General features: G+C 43.5%; 1 protein-coding gene across 2 annotated transcripts in view; it reads right to left on the bottom strand.

Annotated features, from left to right (window-relative positions):
* Positions 1 to 26,218, bottom strand: part of adcy8 (adenylate cyclase 8 (brain)) — a 258,557-nt gene that overhangs the window by 38,871 nt on the left and 193,468 nt on the right. Inside the window, exons 8-10 of one of the 2 annotated variants that reach the window (XM_021612604.3) lie at positions 10,576 to 10,773; positions 3,889 to 3,989; positions 3,065 to 3,266 (exon numbers count right to left, since the gene is read on the bottom strand). In XM_021612604.3, coding sequence (XP_021468279.2) covers positions 3,065 to 3,266; positions 3,889 to 3,989; positions 10,576 to 10,773 — 501 coding nt within the window. The remainder of the gene's footprint in view (positions 1 to 3,064; positions 3,267 to 3,888; positions 3,990 to 10,575; positions 10,774 to 26,218) is intronic. The other variant, XM_021612605.3, reaches the window with a different exon arrangement.

The following is a 26,218-nucleotide window of genomic DNA, read 5'->3' as shown; positions in this document are numbered from 1 at the left end:
AACCAGCTCTGACTGTGCTGTAAAGCTGTAACGTTGTGAGGTTGGACACAGGTGTAGAGAAGAGACCAGGCAAGGAATCAGTGGTTAAGGATAAACATAAATACTTTACTGATAAAGTAGCTTCAGGATCACAGTACACTGAAGAAAAAAAAAACTAAGTCTCAAACTCACTCAGGAAACAAACACACATGGCAAACAATTCAAGCTACTGCAAAGGAAACAAGAAAAAACACACCTCTTTTAAAAGGGATATCATAATGAGTAATAGGACACACCTGCGTGTCGTTAATGTCTCTAGGACGGTCTCTGCAGCCCTCTGGTGACAGGTGGAACCATGACAGTACCACCCCTTCGAGGAGCAGCTCCAGCCGTGGAGCCAGGATGACCACCATGTAGTTTGTTGAAGTCCCAAACAAATCCCGATCCAGTTTGTCCCGGGCAGGCACCAAAGCCCGCTCCTCGGAACAGATGCCAGACAGTGTAGGCTAGGCGGCCATCCACAAGTCGAGGGGGCTGAGGGGCAGGTGTGGGGGGAGAGAAGGGACTGATCCTTACCATCTTGAGACAGGAAAGGATGGACAGACCCTCATAGACCTGGGAAGCTGGAGACAATAGGTGACTGGGTTGATGCGACTCAGGATCTTGAATGGTCCTATGTAGCGTGGAGCAAGCTTCCGCGAGTCCACCCTTAAGGGAAGATCACGGGTGGAGAGCCACACCTGTTGACCCAGTCGGAGGAGCCAAACAGGCCTTTGGTGCCGGTTTGCCTGGCGTTGGTGTTGGGCAGAAGAGTGGAGCAAGGAGGATCACGCTCTGATCCAGGTGCGGTGACATTGTCGAATTAACGCCTCGGCTGATGGCACCTCCGTTTCGGCCTCTTGTTCAGGAAGAGGCCGAACTCACACGCGAATGGTGACAGTCCAGGGGACGAGTTCGTGCATAGTTATGTGCATATTCCGCTCAGACGAGAACTTGCTCCAGTTGCTGGCCTGAGTGGAGACGAAACAGCGGAGGAACTTCTCCAGCTCTTTATTGGCCTGTTCAGTTTAACCATTAGAACACAGAGGAGAGACTCAACGACGCCCCCAACAATGAGCAGAAGGCCTTCCAATACCGTGTGACGAACTGGGGCACACAATCTGAGACAATGTCCTGGGGAAGTCTGTGTAGTCGAAAGACATGGGTAATAATGAGATCAGCGGTATTCTTCGCTGAGGGAAACTTGGGTAAGGCGAGGAAATGGGGAACCGATCCATGACCACCTGATTAGTGGTAAGCCCTTGAGATGGAGGTAACACTGTGATGAAGTCTACGGACAGGTGGGAACAGGGCCGGCTCGGGATGGTCAGAGGTTGGAGCAACCCAGTCGGTCGCTGTAATGAGGACTTGCTTTGGGCACAGGTAGAACAGGCCGCAACATAGGATCTCACATCCTCAATCATGTTGGGCCTCCAGAATTTCTGCCTCAGGAACTCCAGTGTGTCACGCCCTGGCCTTAGTTATCTTAGATTTTTTTAAATTATTTTGGTTAGGTCAGGGTGTGACATGGGGGATTTATGTGTTTTTGCCTGGTCTAGGTTTTTTTTATGTTTATGGGGCTGTTTCCTTTCTAGGTAGTTTGTAGGTCTATGGTTGCCTAGATTGGTTCTCAATTAGAGGCAGCTGTCTATCGTTGTCTCTGATTGGGAACCATATTTAGGCAGCCATATTATGTGGGTATTTTGTGGGTGATTGTCTTCTGTCTGTGTCATTGCACCAGATAGGACTGTTTTGATTTTCACTTTTGTTGTTTTGTATTTTGTAGTGTTCTCGTTTATCGTCGATATTAAAGATGTTGAACACTAACCACGCTGCATTTTGGTCCTCCTCTCCTTCAGCGGAAGAAAACCGTTACACAGTGTCTGATTAACCCCTGGATGCCCAGGTAATTTAGAGGAGTGTCCCCATTGTAGCACTTGAGAACGGGCTGATCGTGGAACATAAAGTGGGACCCGTGCTGGAGTCAGATTCTTGGTTCCCGGCTTGTCATACCGTGGTCCCAATACTCCATATCACAGGGGCCACAATGCATGAGCTGGGGATGTTGGGCTCGGAGTTCCTCTCCTCGTTAGAGACATTGTGTTACCGGGACAAGGTGTCTGCTTTCTGATTCTTGGATCCTGGGCGATAGGCCAGTGTGAAATCGAACCTGTTAAAAAACTACTTTTGGCTTCTTGAATGGAGACCAAGTTCTTATAGTCCGTCCAGATCATGAAAGGACCTCAATCATATAGAAAATGTGTGGGCAGAACTGAAAAAGCGTGTGCGAGCAAGGAGGCCTACAAACCTGACTGTTACACCAGCTCTGTCAGGAGGAATGGGCAAAAAGTCACCCAACATATTGTGGGAAGCTTGTGAAAGGCTACTGTAAATGTTTGACCCAAGTTAAACAATTTAAAGGCAATGCTACCAAATACTAATTGAGTGTATGTAAACTTTTGACCCACTGGGAAAGTGATGAAGGAAATAAAAGCTGAAATAAATCATTCTCTCTCCTATTATTCTGACATGACCTAAGACAGGGACTTTTTACTAGGATTACATGTCAGGAACTGTGAAAAAACTGAGTATAAATGTATTTGGCTAAGGTGTATGTAAACTTCCGACTTCCGACTGTTTATAGCATCTTTATTGTTCTTTTAATGAGTTACTTTATTTTTATTTTTTTATTTAGTAAATATTTTCTTAACTCTTTCTTGAACTGCATTGTTGGTTAAGGACTTGTAAGTAAGCATTTCACGTTAAGGTTACACCTGTTGTATTCGGCGCGTGTGACAAAACATTTTATTTGACTTTTTTTAAACTTATTTGAGAATAGAGAATTATTTAAGTAAATTGCAAATGTGCCAATATATTTGGCCACAACTGTATACTGTGCAAATGCAGATCTTTTTTTTTTAAAGAACAGTAACGGAGAGCAAGCTACAATAAACCTAACTTAGGAAACAGGCATTTGTGGTTAGAGAATGGAGGCCGGCAACCATCTTTATGCACATCTGCTGTGTAAATGTCTGGCTAAACTCACAATGTTGATCATGGCCGCCAGGAAGTTGATGAGGATGGAGACAAAGACGATGACGTTGCGGGCCATGTAGGTCTCATTGATCCAGCAGCAGGACTTTCGCAGGACCAACGGCAGACACTTGTAGTCCTCCGCCGTGGTCACCAGGACTAGGAATGAGTGCAGGACGATGAGCACGGAAAACTGGATCACCATGGTAACCATCCTGCAGACATGAGCAATGGAAGGTAGATAGAGTGATCCAATAGCATCCCTGGGCAATAACACTAAGGCCGCTAAAAAATGTATGGCGACAGTATAATGTTTCAATTAAATACAGGTGAAAACAGTGAAAAGAGTTGGTGATGTGATCGTTGCAGCAACGTTGAAGGCGGGAAAGCATTAATCACATTATGGGATTTGATTGAACTATAGACGACTCCTGATAGTTCGAGACTGTCAAGACTATGTGCCATTGTCTCTTCATTCTTACTCAACCGCATTGCCATGGGTGGAGTCATCACTCAGACGTAAGACAATAGACCAGTGAAACAAACTAGAGCACGCCATTATCCAAACCAATTAAAAATGTTATTGAATTGGGAATGGAAAACTGTAGCGCACTTCAAATGAGTGTGCACTTATAAGTAGTGTCCTTATTCTAAGTGTATATATCAGGAGTCGACCTCATCCACTTTCCTCTCCCCCACCCCTAGGAGTTCAGTGTTGCAATATTCTGGTAACTTTCCAAAAATGCCCAGGTTTTCTAGAAATCCAGGTTGAGCAATTACTAGAAACTTTAGGAATGTTACCGGAATTCTGCAATCCTACAGCTGTCCCTCTATTACCTGGCAGAAGGCAGCAGGCTCTGAATGGCCGTGATGAAGATGAGCACGATGAAGGCGCACACCAGGTTGGACTTGAACACTTCGTCCCTCATTTGGGAATACTGCACAGTGAAGGGAAGGGAGAAGGAAAGACAAGAAAAGAAGAGAGAGGGGTTTAAGAGACATACAAGGCCATACGAAAATCTCTAGCTCCACATTTCAATACCACGACAGACACAGTCACGTCACAGTTCCACCACAAGCGTTAGAGAAAGAGAGGTAGAAATAGGAGAGCAGAAGGAGGTTAGCTGGGGATTCTGGGGATGAGGCAGAGGTTGGGTACTGTAAAGTGATTATTCAAGAAGCAAGATACTAAACCACCACAACCACAACTAGTTAAGGTCACTGAACAAAGAGGAAAACTCCATGTACGAATGGTGTTTGGATTTTGTGTGTACAGTTTGTTATGTTTGGCAATATTGTCAAAACAAATGTATTTGCAAGGGCTGTTAGCATTAGCAGCGGTGGCAAGCGATGCTAAATACTAGTAGCATCTGCTAGCTAATATACTGTCCACGCCTTCACATATCGTTGCCGGTGAGTTACCATGCAGAGCTGGCTGACATGTATGAGAAATCTCTGTCCTATAACAACTGGATTTGCCCTTTGACCTCTCGCACCATGACACCCTATTAGGTTATTATAGTTAACTATTAACTATACTGAACAAAATGTAAACACAACATGCAACAATTTCAATGATTTTACTGAGTTACAGTTCAAATAGGGAAATAAGTCAACTGAAGTAAATTCATTAGGCCTGAATCTATGTATTTCACATAACTGGGCAGGGGCATAGCCATGGGTGGGCATGGGCATAGCCATGGTTGGGCATGGGAGGGCATAGGACCACCCACTTGAGAGACTGTCCCACCCCCTGTGGAGCAAGGCCAGCCAATCATAATGAGTTTTTCCCCAAAAAAGGGCTTTATTACAAACAGAAATACTCCTCAGTTTCATCAGCTGTCCGGTTGGCTGGTCTCAGGTGCAGATGACGCCAGATATGGAGGTCCTGGGCTGGTGTGGTTACACGTGGCCTGAGGTCGGTTGGACGTACAGCCAAATTCTCTAAAACGATGTTGGAGGCGGTTTATGGTAGAGAAATGAACATTCAATTATCTGGCAAAAACTCTGGTGGACATTCCTGCAGTCAGCATGCCTAACAAAAATGAGATATCTGTGGCATTGTGTTGTGTGACAAAACTGCACATTTTAGAGTGGCCTTTTATTGTCCCCAGCACAAGGTGCATCTGTGTAATGTTCATGCCGTTTAATCAGATTCTTGATATGCCACACCTGTCAGGTGGATGGATTATCTTGGAAAAGGATAAATACTCACTAACAGGGATGTAATCAAATCTGGGCACAACATTTGAGAGAAATAAGCTTTTTGTGCCTGTGGAACATTTCCAGGATGTTTAATTTCAGCTCATGAAATCATGGGTCATGTTGCGTGTATATTTTTGTTCAGTATACAACTGAAACTAAAACGAAAAATTATTTTAAGAAAAGAAAAAAGAAAAAACTGTTCAGTTTAAAAATAAAAATAAACATTTGTTGGGCAAAATTCAAATGGGGTTTTCTAACTATTTTTCGAATGGGATTTTCAAGCTTCTGAATCTGGCACGTCCTATTGAGATTGGACGCGTTTGAATGATAAGGCTCAAGCAACCGACTGTAAACGAAAGTTGAGGAGTGAAATCGGGGGAGGTGCGACAGCCAAAAGTCGGACACTAATGTGGTTTTCCAACAGCAAAGCTCTGATCAAAATGGTAGTATTGCCATTGTTTATAAAAGTACCCCCATATCACACACTCACAAACTGAAATAATATGTGTGTACATTTTACAATCAATTAGTGAGAGGGTGAAAGAGACTCAAATATCATATTCATTTGTATCTATCCAGACACAATCACAAACTAAACCCTAAACCCTACTCCCTATGCACTTGTGGAGATTATTTGTCACATGCTTCCTAAACTACACGTGTTGTTCCAACAGTATAGAGTTAAAGATAAAGACTTAGTAAAAATCATTTAAAAAAAGAAAGTGACAAGGAATAAATACACTGCGAATAACAATAACAATTTAAAAAAAATATGGCTATATAGAGGGAGTACCAGTGCCGAGTCGATGTGCAGGGGTACGAGGTAATTGACGTAGCTATATACATATAGTAGGGGTATAGTGACTAGGCAATAGGATAGATAGACAGTAGCAGCAGTGTATGTGGTGAGTATGAACGTGTGTGTGTGTGTGGGTGTGTGTGTATATATAAGCAACATAGTGAAACTTCCACATAGTCTATCAGAGGGCTATTACCATATTTCTTACACCTGTCAAATCCTCTCAGATCTCCACAAGTGCAAAAGGCGTAGGGTTTAGGGGTCTATTAGGGATTGGGCCCATGTCTTTGATCACATTTGCATGGGTCAAACAAGAAAACCCTAATGATTGGTTGACTATAGAACCTCCCACAATGTAAGCCATGGCTGCAGGATGAAGTTGGTGAAGAGCAACTGCAGAAACTTGCAGGCACAACTTCATGACCTTTGATCACATGGTTTTTGTAAAGTTTATACTTGCGCCTACATGTCGACTGTATCTCCATAATGCAACACACTTTGAAAGGCAGTGACCAATTTGACAAAAGTGATATGCTCGAACGAGCCCATTGACTTTATAATTTAAAGGTAGACTCAACAAGATGATGTTGCCAAGAGCAGCAAAGCAGATATTGGGCAAGTTCGAGCGGATATATCTTGTCTAGTCGGTGACCATCGTTGGTCACTGCCTTTCAAAGTGTCTTGCATTATGGGAATAAACATTTTCCAACTTGTGCCTACATGTTGACTGCATGAACGTGACAACCATGTGATCAGGTCATGCAGTTTTTGATGAAGTCGCCTTCAAGTCACTACAGTTGCTTCTCACCAACTGCACCATGCAGCCAACGTCTGGTTAGTGTGAGTCATTATTTGTCAACCAATATTTAGGGTGTTTTTGGTTGACCCATGTGACCAAAGATGTGACTGAAACCGTAACCACCTCAATTCTAAAGCTACGGGCAGAACAGGGGATACAAATAAAATGATATTCGAGACCTCTCTCTAACAAATTAATTGTACACACATTATGTTTTCAGTTTGTGAGTGTGAGTTTATTTCTACATTTATAAAGAAAACCCTTTATAAACAATAGCAAAATTGACACAGCCTTGTTGATCCAATCCTGGCGGTTGGAAAACCCCTACAGTGTCCGACTTTTGACTGTCGCAGATGCACCTTCCCCTTCACTCCTCGACTTTCGTCTAGAGTTGCCTTCATTAGCATTACTACTCGAACACACCCAATGAGTTGAGCATGACACAAGACTCTCACAGTCACACAGTATCTGCGCAGGTGAGAGGGTGGACTTCCCGCTGCTACAACACGGTAGCTCCGGGACCAAGAGAGTGGAGAAGTTTAGCCTCTTACTGTGGACATTGACCCACTACTACTGTTTACTTTGTGCATCTCGCTGAGTCTACCCTATGACCTGACAAATTCCCTTATGCATTACTGCCCCAGAGTGGCAAGATGTGACATCCCCAGAAAAGCAAAAACACATAAATGGCTCCTAGTCACCCACACATAGGCAAACTTTCTGTCCCTAACACTAAAACTAAATAATATAAAAATGAAATAGAAACTTTTTTTTTTTTCATAAAACTTATACTAAATAAAAATCAGTAAATCAGATCTGAAAACAAACTACTTTGTAAATCTTTAAATGAATAGAAATAAAAAATAATATAAAAACACAAAAAAACTATTTTAAACTTGACACACTGCCCCCTTTCTCTCTGTCTCTTCCTCAAAGGGTGCTGGAGAAATTAGAAAGAGGATGCTTCATGTTTGTCACAATTAGACCAAAAATAAGGACATTCAAAAGCAACTCACTGGGCATGGGGCAGAAACTAACCGAAAAGGGGTGGGGACTTGAAATGTTTAGCTTAAGATGGTTGCACAATAAAAGGGACACACGGGTAAGGGGCAAAGGTCAACTGAAAAGGTCAACTCAAAAGGCCAAGGGTGTAGAAAAGTGACTTTAGTCATGGAACAAAAAGTAAGAAGGAAAAATAAACAGCAAAAAAGCTGAACATGTCAACTTTTTCAACAAGGTATTAAAGGAGAACAGGTCCATGGCATGGATATTTGGTCATGAGTAAACTTAAAGGGATTCTTCATTCTTGGAAAAGTCAATCAGCCTTTTGGTAAAAAACACTTTAATTAGCTACCTACCCTAAAATTCAGTAAAAAAAATGATCAAGTTATTCTCTGAATTATTTAAATTAGTCATTGATCCAAATACACTGTAAGTATAAGATCTGTGCAGTTTAAAAGGTATTTCTGAATTGAATTATATTTCACCTTTAGGATAGTTTTCAAATAATGTATGCAGATGCTAGATCTGATCTAACAGAAGCCAAAATATGCCATGCTGCAAAATGAGGACTAAAGGCTTGTATTCAAACCAATGCAGATCAACAACATTGCACAGCAATTGAATATTTATACTATATCGGAAGTATAACTGCGGTAACAGAAAACAAATCAGAACACCTACTTTCCCTGGCACTGTTTCCAAATGGAAACGTTTAAGCATTTGTGGCACAAATTCCATTCAAGTCATGGTGCCGATATTAGCATATTTAGAGCATCATTTCCAAATCATACGAAGAACCTAAAATTGATTGTGAAGCTCAACAAAATCACTTACAGATTATTTGAACAGAATCTGTGAAAAATTCTAATATCGGTACCAGGACTTGAATGGGATTTGTGCCACACGTTAGCGTTTGGAAACAGCAGTTTGTACATTTAGGGTGGCAGGTAGCCTAGCTGTTAGGGTGTTGGGCCAGTAACTGAAAGGTTGTTGCTTTGAATACCCTAGCTGACAAGGTGAAAATCTGTTGCTGTGCCCATGAGCAATGCACTTAATCCTAAATTGCTCCTGGGTGTGCTGACCTGCTATGGCTGACCCTGTAAAACACCACGTCACTGCACCCACAGTTGAAGTCAGAAGTTTACATACACCTTAACTAAATACATTTAAACACAGTTCCTGACATCTAGTCCTAGTAAAAATTCCCTGTCTCAGGTCAGTTAGGATCACCACTTTATTTTAAGAATGTGAAATGTCAGAATAATAGTAGAAAATTATTTATTTCAGCTTTTATTTGTAACATCACATTCCCAGTGGGTCAGAAGTTTGCATACCCTCAATTAGTATTTGGTAGCATTGCCTTTAAATTGTTTAACTTGGGTCAAACTTTTAAGGTAACCTTCCACAAGCTTCCCACAATAAGTTGGGTGAATTCTGGCTCATTCCTCCTGACAGAGCTGGTGTAACTGAGTCAGGTTTCTAGGCACACACCTTTTCAGTATGCTTAGGGTCATTGTCCATTTGGAAGACCCATTTGCGACCAAGCTTTAACTTCCTGACTGATGTCTTGAGATGTTGCTTCAATATGTCCACATCATTTTCCTGCCTCATGATGCCATCTATTTTGTGAAGTGCACCAGTACTTGCGTACTATTGTTTGTATAGATGAACGTGGTACTTTCAGGCGTTTGGAAATTGCTCCCAAGGATGAACCAGACTTGTAGAGGGCTACACATTTTTACTGAGGTCTTGGCTGATTTCTTTAGATTTTCCCGTGACGGCAAGCGAAGAGTCACTGAGTTTGAAGGTAAAGGCCTTGAAATACATCCACAGGTACACCTCCAATTGACTCAAATTATGTCAATTAGCCCGTCAGAAGCTTCTGAAGCCATGACATAATTTTCTGGAATTTTCCAAGCTGTTTAAAGGCACAGTCAACTTAGTGTATGTAAACTTCTGACCCACTGGAATAGTGATACAGTGAATAAGTGAAATCATCTGTCTGTAAATAATTGTTGGAAAAATTACTTGTGTCATGCACAAAGTAGATGTCCTAACCAACTTGCCAAAACTATAGTTTGTTAACAAGAAATTTGTGGAGTGGTTGAAAAACAAGTTTTAATGACTCCAACCTAAGTGAATGTAAACTTCCAACTTCCACTGTGTGTGTGTGTAATATATGTTGGCTGGTACCGCAGTTACACATCTGAATCACAGGTTCACAGTCAATCGTAGTGCGATGTCATTTATCGACATTGGTTTGAATCCCAACCTATAAGACTATTGTTATGTGTTGTATTGATCAATCCAATTTTAAGCAATAGAATAATCATTGTGGCGTGACTCCTAACTTCAGTTTAAATAACATTTTCACTTAGTCATGCATTGATGTCAATAGGAGACTAAGAGACAATTTTACTTAAAAGTAGAAGTTAGAAACTTGCAGAAATTTGAATACAAATAAAATATTTCTCAATGTATTTCTTTTGATTGCTTTTATATACTGTTCTCTCAAAAATTAATGTGACGTGACCCATGCAAGTGTGCAGTTTTATGTTTCTTAAGAAATGAAAAACATGCTTCTATATTAGTGAGGGAGTTGGTAGGTGAAGTTCCTTTAGCTTACTCATGATAAAAATAAAAAAAATAAATGATCCTGAAATTGATATCTACTATAGATGTTAAATTAAAAGAGGAAATCTGTCTTAACCCCAGCTACCTTTTCTTCCAGGCTGGAGTCTTTAAACATCAGTGAGAAAGGCTTGATATGCTCTCTTCTCAACTTATCACCACTCCGTAAGTCGATGGCACTCTCTATACCCTTGTTAATTTCCTCAGGACCAGAGTGGATATGCAAAGCTTGTGCAAGATGGTTTGGAAGCAGATTTATAGAATTTCTTGTTAGGGCAGCCAGAGTCTAGGGGAAAGCACATGCAAATATAATACACCTGTCCTGTTTAAATTTGGTTACAAAAATAAGAAAACATACATACAGAAATTGTAAAACTCAAGCTAAACCAAAATGCAATAGTCTCGATTAAATAGACAGGCTCAGAAGTGAATGCATCTCAGACACATTCATTTAAATATTTCTGTGACGGCAACAGCTGTGACAACAACAAAAAAGCTCACGTACACACGGGTAGAATACAGTTGTCTAGAATACTTAATGATCAGTATATTGCACATAACAATACAAAAGAAACAACAACAAATTAATCTTACCAAATTAACAAAAACATTGTAAAAAAATGTTGAGTGACAAACATGGAAATAGCATACACACCATTTCCTAATTATTATATATAAAAATTATTATATATTAAAAATATTCAAAACTCCACAACATTCTTTAACAAAGCTTCTACTGACAATGACTCAATTCCTACTGACACTGATCTGCTGAATAAACTCCTACTGATACAACGTCTACTGAGAATGACTCAACTTCTAACCCTTACTGAGACTGACTTAACTCCTACTGGGAATGACTCAACTCCTACTGAGACAAACTCAAATATTACTAACATTGACTCAACTCCTATTGACAATGACTCAACTCATACTGAGAATAACTAACAATGCAATTCTTACTGAGAGTGTCTTAATATGCAATCTCCACCAGCCCATAGATAATGAACTTGTCAGGACGAGACAGACAGCTTTTCTGGTACTGGCGAAACTATGTGTTATGGTGAGTGAATGAGGACCCAAAAGCGAACTAACTTAAACAGAGCTTCTTTAATAACCAAACATAGGTAGGCTCAGATAGACCGGCAGATTCCGACAGGACAGGACAAGGTTACAGCAAACATGACGATAGTCTGGCTCAGGCATGAAACACAACAAACAAGAATCCGACAAGGACAGGAGCAGAAACAGAGAGAGATATAGGGACCTAATCAGAGGGAAAAAGGGAACAGGTGGGAAAAGGGGTGACGAGGTGGTTAGGAGGAGACAAGGCACAGCTGGGGGAAAGAGGGGGAGAAAAGGTAACCTAACAACGACCAGCAGAGGGAGACAGGGTGAAGGGAAAGGACAGAGACAAGACACAACATGACAGTACATGACAGTACCCCCCCACTCACCGAGCGCCTCCTGGCGCACTCGAGGAGGAAACCTGGCGGCAACGGAGGAAATCCTCGATCAGCGCACGGTCCAGCACGTCCCGAGAGGGAACCCAACTCCTCTCCTCAGGACCGTACCCCTCCCAATCTACGAGGTACTGGTGACCACGGCCCCGAGGACGCATGTCCAAAATTCTACGGACCCTGTAGATGGGTGCGCCCTCGACAAGGATGGGGGGGGGGGGGGGGGGGGGAAGACGAGCGGGGGTGCGAAGGACGGGCTTGATGCAGGAGACATGGAAGACCGGGTGGACGCGACGAAGGTATCGCGGAAGAAGAAGTCGAACTGCGACAGGATTAATGACCCGAGAAATACGGAACGGACCAATGAACCGCGGGGTCAACTTGCGAGAAGCCGTCTTAAGGGGAAGGTTCTGAGTGGAGAGCCAAACTCTCTGACCGCGACAATATCTAGGACTCTTAGTTCTACGCTTATTAGCAGCCCTCACAGTCTGCGTCCTATAACGGCAAAGTGCAGACCTGCCCCTCTTCCAGGTGCGCTCGCAACGTTGGACAAAAGCCTGAGCGGAGGGGACGCTGGACTCGGCGAACTGAGATGAGAACAGCGGAGGCTGGTACCCGAGGCTACTCTGAAAAGGAGATAGCCCGGTCGCAGACGAAGGAAGCGAGTTGTGGGCGTATTCTGCCCAGGGGAGCTGTTCTGACCAAGACGCAGGGTTGCGAAAAGAAAGACTGCGTAAGATGCGACCAATAGTCTGATTGGCCCGTTCTGCTTGACCGTTAGACTGGGGGTGAAAGCCGGAAGAGAGACTGACGGAAGCCCCAATCAAACGGCAAAACTCCCTCCAAAATTGAGACGTGAATTGCGGACCTCTGTCCGAAACGACGTCTGACGGAAGGCCATGAATTCTGAAAACATTCTCGATGATGATTTGTGCCGTCTCTTTAGCAGAAGGAAGCTTAGCAAGGGGAATGAAATGAGCCGCCTTAGAGAACCTATCGACAACCGTAAGAATAACAGTCTTCCCCGCTGACGAAGGCAGTCCGGTGACAAAATCTAAGGCGATGTGAGACCACGGTCGAGAGGGAATAGGAAGCGGCCTGAGACGGCCGGCAGGAGGAGAGTTACCGGACTTAGTCTGCGCGCAGACCGAACAAGCAGCCACGAAACGACGCGTGTCATGCTCCCGGGTGGGCCACCAAAAACGCTGGCGAATGGAAGCAAGCGTACCCCGAACGCCAGGGTGGCCGGCTAACTTGGCAGAGTGAGCCCACTGAAGAACGGCCAGACGAGTAGGAACGGGAACGAAAAGAAGGTTCCTAGGACAAGCGCGCGGCGACGGAGTGTGAGTGAGCGCTTGCTTTACCTGCCTCTCAATTCCCCAGACAGTCAACCCGACAACACGCCCCTCAGGGAGAATCCCCTCGGGGTCAGTGGAGGCTACTGAAGAACTGAAGAGACGAGACAAAGCATCAGGCTTGGTGTTCTTAGAGCCCGGACGATAAGAAATCACGAACTCGAAACGAGCGAAAAACAGCGCCCAACGCGCCTGACGCGCATTAAGTCGTTTGGCAGAACGGATGTACTCAAGGTTCCTATGGTCAGTCCAAACGACAAAAGGAACGGTCGCCCCCTCCAACCACTGTCGCCATTCGCCTAGGGCTAACCGGATGGCGAGCAGTTCGCGGTTACCCACATCATAGTTACGTTCCGACGGCGACAGGCGATGAGAAAAATACGCGCATGGGTGGACCTTGTCGTCAGAGAGGGAGCGCTGAGAAAGAATGGCTCCCACGCCCACCTCTGACGCGTCAACCTCGACAACGAACTGTCTAGAGACGTCAGGTGTAACAAGGATAGGAGCGGATGTAAAACGATTCTTGAGGAGATCAAAAGCTCCCTGGGCGGAAACGGACCACTTAAAGCACGTCTTGACAGAAGTAAGGGCTGTGAGAGGAGCTGCCACCTGACCGAAATTACGGATGAAACGACGATAGAAGTTCGCGAAGCCGAGAAAGCGCTGCAGCTCGACGCGTGACTTAGGGACGGGCCAATCAATGACAGCTTGGACCTTAGCGGGATCCATCTTAATGCCTTCAGCGGAAATAACAGAACCGAGAAATGTGACGGAGGAGGCATGAAAAGTGCACTTCTCAGCCTTCACAAAAAGACAATTCTCTAAAAGGCGCTGGAGGACACGTCGAACGTGCTGAACATGAATCTGGAGTGACGGTGAAAAAATCAGGATATCGTCAAGGTAAACGAAAACAAAGATGTTCAGCATGTCTCTCAGGACATCATTGACTAATGCCTGAAAGACAGCTGGAGCGTTAGCGAGGCCGAAAGGAAGAACCCGGTATTCAAAGTGCCCTAACGGAGTGTTAAACGCCGTCTTCCACTCGTCCCCCTCCCTGATGCGCACGAGATGGTAAGCGTTACGAAGGTCCAACTTAGTGAAAAACCTGGCTCCCTGCAGGATCTCGAAGGCTGAAGACATAAGAGGAAGCGGATAACGATTCTTCACTGTTATGTCATTCAGCCCTCGATAATCTATGCAGGGGCGCAGAGACCCGTCCTTCTTCTTGACAAAAAAAACCCCGCTCCGGCGGGAGAGGAGGAGGGGACTATGGTACCGGCGTCAAGAGCTACAGACAAATAATCTTCGAGAGCCTTACGTTCGGGAGCCGACAGAGAGTATAGTCTACCCCGGGGGGGGGGTGGTTCCCGGAAGGAGATCAATACTACAATCATACGACCGGTGTGGAGGAAGAGAGGTGGCCCTGGACCGACTGAACACCGTGCGCAGATCGTGATATTCCTCCGGCACCCCTGTCAAATCACCAGGCTCCTCCTGTGAAGAAGAGACAGAGGAAACAGGAGGGATAGCAGACATTAAACATTTCACATGACAAGAGACGTTCCAGGAGAGGATAGAATTACTAGACCAATTAATGGAAGGATTATGACAAACTAGCCAGGGATGGCCCAAAACAACAGGTGTAAAAGGTGAACGAAAAATTAAAAAAGAAATGGTTTCACTATGATTACCAGAAACAGTGAGGGTTAAAGGTAGCGTCTCACGCTGAATCCTGGGGAGAGGACTACCATCCAGGGCGAACAAGGCCGTGGGCTCCTTTAACTGTCTGAGAGGAATGTCATGTTCCCGAGCCCAGGTCTCGTCCATAAAACAGCCCTCCGCCCCAGAGTCTATTAAGGCACTGCAGGAAGCTGACGAACCGGTCCAGCGTAGATGGACCGACAAGGTAGTGCAGGATCTTGAAGGAGAGACAGGAGTAGTAGTGCTCACCAGTAGCCCTCCGCTTACTGATGAGCTCTGGCCTTTTACTGGACATGAAGTGACAAAATGACCAGCGGAACCGCAATAGAGACAGAGGCGGTTGGTGATTCTCCGTTCCCTCTCCTTAGTCGAGATGCGGATACCTCCCAGCTGCATGGGCTCGGCACCCGAGCCGGCAGAGGAAGATGGTAGTGATGCGGAGAGGGGGGCAACGGAGAACGCGAGCTCCTTTCCACGAGCTCGGTGACGAAGATCAACCCGTCGCTCAATGCGAATAGCGAGTTCAATCAAGGAATCCACGCTGGAAGGAACCTCCCGGGAGAGAATCTCATCCTTTACCTCTGCGCGGAGACCCTCCAGAAAACGAGCGAGCAAAGCCGGCTCGTTCCAGCCACTGGAGGCAGCAAGAGTGCGAAACTCAATAGAGTAGTCTGTTATGGATCGATTACCTTGACATAGGGAAGACAGGGCCCTGGAAGCCTCCTCCCCAAAAACAGATCGATCAAAAACCCGTATCATCTCCTCCTTAAAGTCCTGATACTGGTTAGTACACTCAGCCCTTGCCTCCCAGATTGCCGTGCCCCACTCACGAGCCCGTCCAATAAGGAGAGATATGACGTAGGCGACACGAGCAGTGCTCCTGGAGAAAGTGTAGGGCTGGAGAGAAAACACAATATCACACTGGGTGAGGAACGAGCGGCATTCAGTGGGCTCCCCAGAGTAACACGGCGGGTTATTGATTCTGGGCTCCGGAGATTCGAAAGCCCTGGAAGTGGCCGGTGGATCGAGGCGGAGATGGTGAACCTGTTCTGTGAGGTTGGAGACTTGGGTGGCCAGGGTCTCAACGGCATGTCGAGCAGCAGACAATTCCTGATCGTGTCTGCCTAGCATCGCTCCCTGGATCCCGACGGCTGAGTGGAGAGGATCCGAAGTCGCTGGGTCCATTCTCGGTCGGATTCTTCTGTTATGGTGAGTGAATGAGGACCCAAAAGCGAACTAACTTAAACAGAGCTTCTTTAATAACCAAACATAGGTAGGCTCAGCTAGACCGGCAGATTCCGACAGGACAGGACAAGGTTACAGCAAACATGACGATAGTCTGGCTCAGGCATGAAACACAACAAACAAGAATCCGACAAGGACAGGAGCAGAAACAGAGAGAGATATAGGGACCTAATCAGAGGGAAAAAGGGAACAGGTGGGAAAAGGGGTGACGAGGTGGTTAGGAGGAGACAAGGCACAGCTGGGGGAAAGAGGGGGAGAAAAGGTAACCTAACAACGACCAGCAGAGGGAGACAGGGTGAAGGGAAAGGACAGAGACAAGACACAACATGACAGTACATGACACTATGCACCAGCATCATTTCTATGGATATACTGTATATATAAACTCAGCAAAAAAATAAACGTCTCTTTTTCAGAACTTCACAGATCTTCAATGTAAAGGGTTTAAACACCGTTTCCCATGCTTGTTCAATGAACCATAAACAATTCATGAACAAGCACCTGTGGAACAGCTTACAGATGGTAGGTAATTAACTTCTCTAGGATAGGGGACAGCATTCGTAATTTTGGATGAAAAGCGTGCCCAAATTAAACTGCCCAGAAGCTAAGATATGCATAGTTTTAGTATTTGGATAGAAAACACGCTGCAGTTTCTAAAACTGTTTGAATCATGTCTGTGACTATAACATAACTTCTTTGGCAGGCAAAACCCTGAGGACAAACCAGGTGCCATTGGTCCCATTGAAAACCAGGTCCCATTGAAAAGGTCACTATGTTTTCAATGAGTTTTCATTGGGAATGGAGGTCCTATCGCTTCTTGCAGGTCCTATTGCTTCCACTGGATGTCATCAGTCTTTAGAAATTGGTTGAGGTTTTTCCTTTGAGACATGAAGAAGTAACACTGTTCAGAATGAGGGTAGAGGGAAGTGTACTCTTTGTTAGAGGCTTGTGACCTGAAAGCTAGCTGAGCTTTGTTTTCCTCCGGTATTGAACACAGATCATCCAGTCTTCAATTTTATTGATTATTTACATTAAAAAATAACTAAAGTTGTATTACAAAAGTAGTTTGAAATGTTTGGACAAAGCTTACAGGTAACTTTGTAGTCATGTTTTGAGAGTTGGAACCGGGATTTTTCTTGATCAAACACGCCAAATAAATGGACATTTTGGAATTAATCGAACAAAAGGACCATTTGTGATGTTTATGGGACATATTGAAGTGCCAACAGAAGAAGTTCGTCAAAGGTAAGGCATGAATTATATCTTCATTTCTGCGTTTTGTGTTGCGCCTGGAGTGTTGAAATATGATGGTCTGTGTTTGTTTGCTTGCTTGGGTCCTATCCTCAGATAATAGCATCATTTGCTTTCGCCGTAAAGCATTTTTGAAATCTGACATGTTGGCTGGATACACAACAAGTGTAGCTTTAATTTGGTATATTGAATGTGTGATTTCATGGAAGTAAAATTTTTATAGTAATTTATTTGAAATTGGCGCTCTGCATTTTCACTGGATGTTGGCCAGTTGGGACGCTACTGTCCCACATATCCCAGAGAAGTTAACCTTTTGCGTGTAGGGGGCAGTATTTTCGTTTTTGGCAAAAAAATGTACCCTTTTGAAACTGCCTATTTCTCTGCCCCAGAAACTAGAATATGCATATAATTGTCAGATTAGGATAGAAAACACTCTAAAGTTTCAAAAAACTGTAAAAATATTGTCAGTGAGTATAACAGAACTGATATTGCAGGCGAAAACCTGAGGAAAATCCAATCAGGAAGTGCCTCTTATTTTGAAACCTCTCTGTTCCTATGCATGCCTATCCTCCATTTAAAAGGGATATCAACCAGATTCCTTTTTCTATGGCTTCCCTAAGGTGTCAACAGTCTTTAGACATAGTTTCAGGCTTTAATTTTGAAATATACATTTTAAAAACAACCTGAGGATTGATTATAAAAAACGTTTGACATGTTTCTGTGGACATTATGGATATTATTTGGAATATACGTCTGCGTTGTCGTGACCGCTCTTTCCTGTGGATTTCGGAACATAACGCGAAAAACAAACTGAGATATTGTGGGTATAAAAATCTTTATGGAACAAAAGGAACATTTGTTGTGTAACTGGGTGTCTCGTGAGTGAAAACATACGAAGATCAAAGGTAAACGATTAATTTGATTGATTTTCGTGACCTAGCTACTTAATGCTTAGTGTACATAATGTTATGCTAGCAATAAACTTACAAACGCTATGATGGCTTTCGCTGTAAAGCATAATTTCAAAATCTGAGATGACAGGTGGGTTAACAAAAGGCTAAGCTGTGTTTTGCAATATTGCACTTGTGATTTCATGAATATGAATATTTTCTAGTAATATTATTTGACTGTGGCGCTATGGTATTCAGCGGTTGCTGATGAAAATGATCCCGCTAACGGGATGGGTAGCGTCAAGAAGTTAATGCAGCTGGTGGCCACACCAGATACTGACTGTTACTTTTGATTTTGACCCCCCTTTGTTCAGGGACACATTATTCCAGTTCTGTTAATCACATGTCTGTGGAACAAACTTGTTCAGTTTATGTCTCAGTTGTTGAATCTTGTTATGTTCATACAAATATTTAAACAACTTAAGTGTGCTGAAAATAAACGCAAAAGACGTTTCTTTTTTGCTGAGTTTATATATTCAGTGCTTGCTTATTGGGATTTTAGGCTGGGTTTCTGTTTAAGCACTTTGTGATATCTGCTGATGTAAAAAGGGCTTTATAAATAAATGTGATTTGATTTGAGTCTCTCAGTAAAAGTTGAGTCATTGTCAGTAGGAGTTAAGTCGTTCTCATTAACTTCTTATGGTATAGGGGACACTTGCATCCCACTTGGAAAAAAAACAGGGAAAATGCAGCGCGGAAAAGTCAAATAATGATATAAATATCAAACATTCATTAAATCACTCATGTAAGATACTCAAAGCTACACTCGTTGTGAATCCAGCCAACATGTCAGATTTTAAAAAGCTTTTTGGCGAAAGCATAAGAAGCTATTATCTGATGATAGCACAATGTCAACAAAGAGAGTAGCATATTTCAACCCTGCAGGCGCTACACAAAACGCTGAAATGAAAACATGCAATACCTTTGACGAGCTTCTTTTGTTGGCACTCCAATATGTCCCATAAACATCACAATTGGTCCTTTTGTTCGATTAATTCCATCCATATATATATATATATACACAGTATATATATCCAAATGTCCATTTATTTGACACGTTTGATCCAGAAAAAACAGCTGCCAAAAAATGCAGCGTCACTACAAAACATTTCAAAAGTTGCCTATAAACTTTGCCAAAATATTTCAAACGACTTTTGTAATACAACTTTAGGTATTTTAAAACGTTAATAATCTATCAAATTGTAGACGGGGCTATCAGTGTTCAATACAGCAAGTAAACAAACCATGCTCCTTTTTAAGTCTTGCGCAACTCTCAATAGTGTAACGTTGTTCCAGGATGTGCTTCTTCTTCGTTGCACAAATGAATAACCTCAACCAAATTCCAAAGGCTGGTGACATCCAGTGGAAGCGGTAGGAACTGAAAACAGGTTCCTATGAAATATCCCATGGATAAGACAACACAGGGAACAGTTAGAGGCAAAAAGAAAAAAATCTGAACAGTTAGTCCATGGGGTTTTGCCTGCTACATAAGTTCTGCTATACTCACAGACATGATTCAAACAGTTTTAGAAACTTCAGAGTGTTTTCTATCCCATCTACTAATAATATGCATATATTCCTGGAATGAGTAGCAGGAAGTTGAAATTGGGCACGCTATTTATCCAAAAGTGAAAATGCTGCCCCCTATACCCTTAAGCATTTTAAAGAGGAGTTTTTTTTCAGTAGGGGTTGAGTCAATCTCAGTAAGAGTTGATTCAGTCTCAGTAGGTCAGTCTGTGTCAGTAGGAGTTGAATCAGTAGAAGTTGAGTCGATCTCAGTAAGTTTTGCATCAGCCTCAGTCGGAATCCATTCACTCTCCAAGATCCCTTCTATTCTTTCCTCCTATCCAATATCCCTTAATTCATCCTTTCTTGCTTCGTTTCCTTTCCTGCTTTCCTACATCCCTTTCTATCCTCACTCTGTTTCTTCACCTCCCCTCTCTTGCTGTCCTAGCGGACTTTCTTCCAATAATTTCCTGGTGTATGACAGTTAAACTAAACTCATGAGGCATTTACATTCTTCAAGAATCAATGTTTAAGTGTTATAGCGATCCTCTCAATATGAGCCACGTTACAATTCCCACCAAGTGAGTTAACCCAATTGGCGCAATGCGTTTCCCTTAGAAGAATATAGAATACCATTTAGCAGATGTTTTTATCCAAAGCAATTAACCGTAGTGAATACATACATTTTCACACTTGTCTCCCATGGTAATCGAATTCCCAAACCTTGTGTTGCAAGTGCCTTGCTCTTAGGGTTGCACATTTTGGGGAAAATTCAGAGGTGGAAACTTACCGTGGGAATTAACGGGAATATATGCAAATTAAAATTAATACCATTTAAATATATGTTTTTTGCATGGGATATATTTACCATTTCATATGGAGACAGAAACATAAACCTTTTAAATTATCATAAGTAGACATAATTGCAAATTATTAAATCCTTCCAATAGACATTTTTAAAACGATTTAGTTAGGAATTGATTTAACTCTTCACATTGGATGATTTCACTGAACATGAAAATAAAGGGAATATTGAATGATCCCCAATGATCCATTGCATCTCCCAAAAACGTTTTCAACATACATCTGTAAAATCATACTAAAGCTTTGGTCGTCTTCCTCTCAGGCTTCCATGTCTTCTCCCTGGACCTGCTCAATGTCCATCTCTTGAACATCAGACTCTGAGGCCTCATCTTCAGTGTCCCTTTCCAACCTTGTTGAGGATGGCTCGCTGTCAAGCTCAAAAAGCCTAAAATTTGTCCAGATGCCCACCAATTTTTCAACTCTTGTATTGGTCAGCCTGTTGCATGCTTTGGTGTGTGTGTTCCCAAACAAGGACCAGTTGTGCTCTGAGGTGGCTGATGTTGGTGGGATTTGGAGGATGATGGAGGCAACAGAGGAAAGAGCCTCAGATCCACAAAGTCCCTTCCACCAGGTGGCTGATGAGATATGTTGGCACGACTGCCATATTGCATCTCCATCCCAAAACTCTTGCTTGGAAGTGTATTTCACCAGACTGTCAAGAACCTTGTCCTTATCCAGGCCAAGGTGGCGAGACACGGTAGTGATGACACCATAGGCCTTGTTCTCTGAACCAGACAGGATGATCTTGCCAACGTATGATTTGGCACAGTATTTGCAAATGTACACAGCTTTTCCATCTACATTAGCTGCAGTGAAATGTCTCCACACATCAGATAGTGCCCATGGCATTAAATGAGCTAAAAAAACGAATACAATTCCATGTACAGATAAATAGTTAAGCAGTTAGATTCAACAACTCCTTTGTAAGATAAATGTTTTAAAATTAAACAAAATTAACGCTCCTCAGTTAGCAGGCTCAAGCAAGCTAAAACCCACATGGTAGCAAAAACTAACTAGCATAAATTGTTAACAAGTTAGAATTGGTTTAAAAACACTTTGCTTTAGGCTACTATTTACTAGTTCACAAAAAAAAAATCTATGTAATATAATATCTATTCACCCCACCCAGTATTATAATCAAAACTTACCAGAAAGCATGTAGTCCTTGGCTCAGACAGTGTAGTAGTGTGGGATCAATAGCATCTCATTAGTGTGCAAGATCTTGAGAATCAGCTGTACATGTGATGGAAAAGTGCACTGCACATGTGACGGAAGAATGCACTGTGCATGCAGAGGGTTACAATTCTATTGAATTGGGGATAGTTTAACAATAATATGCCACAAGATCTAGAATTGCCTTATGTGTATCCCACAAAAAGGTTCAATGTTTTAAGCTAAAGTTTTTGATGAATTTAAGCAAAATTCCCCAAATTCCCAGGCTTAACTTCCCATTGAAAATTTCCGGGAAAATTCAGGAAATTCACCTGAAAGTTTCCGACCCTTTGCAACCCTACTTGCTCTACCAACTGATCTACTTGGGAACTTTCATAAGGCTGCATTGAGACAATGACTTATCATTGACCCAAGCCCAGCTCATTTAATATCTACCATTGTGTCGCTGAGTTGTCATAATGCTTCAGCAAATGTACATTATCCCAGGGGAGCTGGAAGACAATGTAAGTAACCTAATTAATGTCCCTCTTACTATCCTGAATGCCTCTGCTGATCCTACAGCTATTGTACGCAGAAATCATGTGCCTATGAACCAGAGTTATACTGTTAGCACGGAGGCAGTGTGCCATATCAAGAAGTCCACTGTGTGCAGCTCACCCTGTACTAACATATTTGTTATTTATATTTTTTATTTAACTAGGCAAGTCAGTTAAGAACAAATTCTTATTTACAATGACTGCCTACCAAAAGGCAAAAGACCTCCTGTGGGGCGGGGGCTTGGATTAGAAATAGAATACAAATATAGAACAAAACACACATCACGACAAGAGAGACACCACAACACTAGATTAAGAGAGACCTAAGACAACAAGATAGCATGGCAGCAATACATGACAACACAGCATGGTAGCAACACATCATGGCAGCAGCACAAAACATGGTACAAACATTATTGGGAACAGACAACAGCACAAATGTAAAGAAGGTAGAGACAACAATACATCACACAAAGCAGCCACAACTGTCAGTAAGAGTGTTCATGAAGAGATGGAGATAAAACGGTCCAGTTTGAGTGTTTTTTGCAGCTCGTTCCAGTCGCTAGCAGCAGCGAACTGAAAAGAGGAACGACCAGGGATAAATAACCTGAGCATGTCTACATCTGCTAAGATTCCCAGTAAAGCAACAAAAACAATCAAGCATCCTAGAAAAGTGCAAAAAATATCCCACGATAACACATGTATCTTAAGAAACAAGATTCATGAAATCAATAATTTGCTAGTAACAGATCACATTCATATTCTGACAATCTCTGAAACTCTCTTATATGATATCTTTGATGATACAGTGGTAGCAATACATGGTTATAAGATCTACAGGAAATACAAAAATGCCAAAGGTGGAGGTGTGGCCATTTTATATTCAGAGCCACATTCCTATAAAGCTTAGAGAGGATCTCATGTTATAAGACTTCCGGCGCCGAGAGAGATGGCCGCCTCGCTTCGCGTTCCTAGGAAACTATGCAGTTTTTTGTTTTTTTACGTGTTATTTCTTACATTGGTACCCCAGGTCATCTTAGGTTTCATTACATACAGTCGGGAAGAACTATTGAATATAAGAGCAACGTCAACTCACCATCAGTATGACCAGGAATATGATTTTCCAGGAGCGGATCCTGTGTTCTGCCTTTCACCCAGGACAACGGATTGGATCCCAGCCTGCGACCCAAAACAACGACGTCTTAAAAGAGGGAAACGAAGCGGTCTGCTGGTCAGGTTCCGGAGACGGGCACACCGCGCACCACTCCCTAGCATACTTCTCGCCATTGTCCAGTCTCTTGACCACAAGGTTGATGAAATCCGAGCAAGGGTAGCATTCCAGATGGACATCAGAGACTGTAACGTTCTTTGCTTCACGGAAACATGGCTCACTCGAGAGACGCTAACGGAATCGGTGCAGCCAGCTGGTTTCTCCACGCATCGCGCCGACAGAAACAAACATCTTTCTGGTAAGAAGAGGGGCGGGGGCGTATGCCTTATGGTTAACGAGACGTGGTCACAACAACATACAGAAACTCAAATCCTTCTGTTCACCTGATTTAGAATTCCTCACAATCAAATGTCGACCGCATTATCTACCAAGGGAAATCTCTTCGATTATAAATATTCCCCCCCAAGCAGACACATCGATGGCTCTGAACAAACTTTATTTGACTCTTTGCAAACTGGAAACCACATATATTGAGGCTGCATTCATTGTAGCTGGGGATTTTAACAGCATATCGATTGCGCAACCAGGGCTGGTAAAACCTTGGATCATTGCTATTCAAACTTCCGCGACACATATAAGGCCCTCCCCCGCCCTCCTTTCGGAAAAGCTGACCCCGACATTTTGTTGCTCCCTGCCTAGAGACAGAAGCTAAAACAAGAAGCTCGCGCGCTGAGGTCTGTTCAACGCTGGTCCGACCAATCTGATTCCACGCTCCAAGACTGCTTACATCACATGGACTGGGATATGTTCCGCATTGCGGCGAACAACAACATTGACGAATACGCTGATTCGGTGTGCGGGTTCATTAGAACGTGCATTGAAGATGCCATTCCCATAGCAACGATTAAAACATTCCCAAACCAGAAACCGTGGATTGATGGCAGCATTCGCATGAAACTGAAAGTGCAAACCACTGCTTTTAATCAGGGCAAGGTGACCAGAAACATGACAGAATACAAACAGTGTAACTATTCTCTCCGCAAGGCAATCAAAAAGCTAAGTGTCAGTATAGAGACAAAGTAGTGTCGCAATTCAACGGCTCAGACACAAGGAGGTATGTGGCAGGGTCTACAGTCAATCACAGATTACAAAAAGAAAACCAGCCCCGTCACGGACCAGAATGTCTTGCTCCCAGGCAGACTAAATAACTTTTTTGCCCGCTCTGAGGACAATACAGTGCCACTGACATGGCCCGCAACCAAAACATGCGGACTCTCCTTCACTGCAGCCGACATGAGGAAACATTTAAATGTGTTAACCCTCGCAAGGCTGCAGGCCCAGACGGCATTCCCCAGCCCCGCCCTCAGAGCATGCACAGACCAGTTGGCTGGTGTGTTTACGGACATATTCAATCAATCCTTATCCCAGTCTGCTGTTCCCACATGCTTCAAGAGGGCCACCATTGTTCCTGTTCCCAAGAAAGCTAAGGTAACTGAGCAAAACGACTAACTTCCGTCATCATGAAGTGCTTTGAGAGACTAGTCAAGGACCATATCACCTCCACCCTACCTGACACCCTAGACCCACTCCAATTTGCTTACTGCCCTAACCCATCTGGACAAGAGGAATACCTATGTGAGAATGCTGTTCATCGACTACAGCTCAGCATTTAACACCATATTACCCTCCTCGTTATTAAGCTCGAGCCCCTGGGTCTCGACCCCGCCCTGTGCAACTGGGTAGTGGACTTCCTGACGGGCCGCCCCCAGGTGGTGAGGATAGGCAACAACATCTCCACCCCGCTGATCCTCAACACTGGGGCCCCACAAGGGTGCGTTCTGAGCCCGCTCCTGTACTCCCTGTTCACCCACGACTGCGTGGCCACGCACGCCTCCAACTCAATCATCAAGTTTGCGGACGACACTACAGTGGTAGGCTTGATTACCAACAACGACGAGACGGCCTACAGGGAGGAGGTGAGAGCCCTCGGAGTGTGGTGTCAGGAAAATAACCTCATACTCAAAGTCAACAAAACTAAGGAGATGATTGTGGACTTCAGGAAACAGCAGAGGGAGCACCCCCCTATCCACATCGATGGGACAGTAGTGGAGAGGGTAGTAAGTTTTAAGTTCCTCGGCGTACACATCACAGACAAACTGAATTGGTCCACCCACACAGACGCCATCGTGAAGAAGGCGCAGCAGCGCCTCTTCAACCTCAGGAAACTGAAGAAATTTGTCTTGTCACCAAAAGCACTCACAAACTTTTACAGATGCACAATTGAGAGCATCCTGTCGGGCTGTATCACTGCCTGCTACGGCAACTGCTCCGCCCACAACTGTAAGGCTCTCCAGAGGGTAGTGAGGTCTGCACAACGCATCACCGGGGGCAAACTACCTGCCCCCCAGGACACCTACACCACCCGATGTCACAGGAAGGCCATAAAGATCATCAAGGACAACAACCACCCGAGCCACTGCCTGTTGACCCCGCTATCATCCAGAAGGCGAGGTCAGTAC

This window comes from Oncorhynchus mykiss, chromosome 8 (genome assembly GCF_057628025.1).
Source record: "Oncorhynchus mykiss isolate SJ-2025 chromosome 8, ASM5762802v1, whole genome shotgun sequence".
Taxonomy (NCBI): Eukaryota; Metazoa; Chordata; class Actinopteri; order Salmoniformes; family Salmonidae; genus Oncorhynchus; species Oncorhynchus mykiss.
The sequence above is the reverse complement of the archived record's forward strand: the minus strand, read 5'-3'. Positions and strand labels throughout refer to the sequence as shown.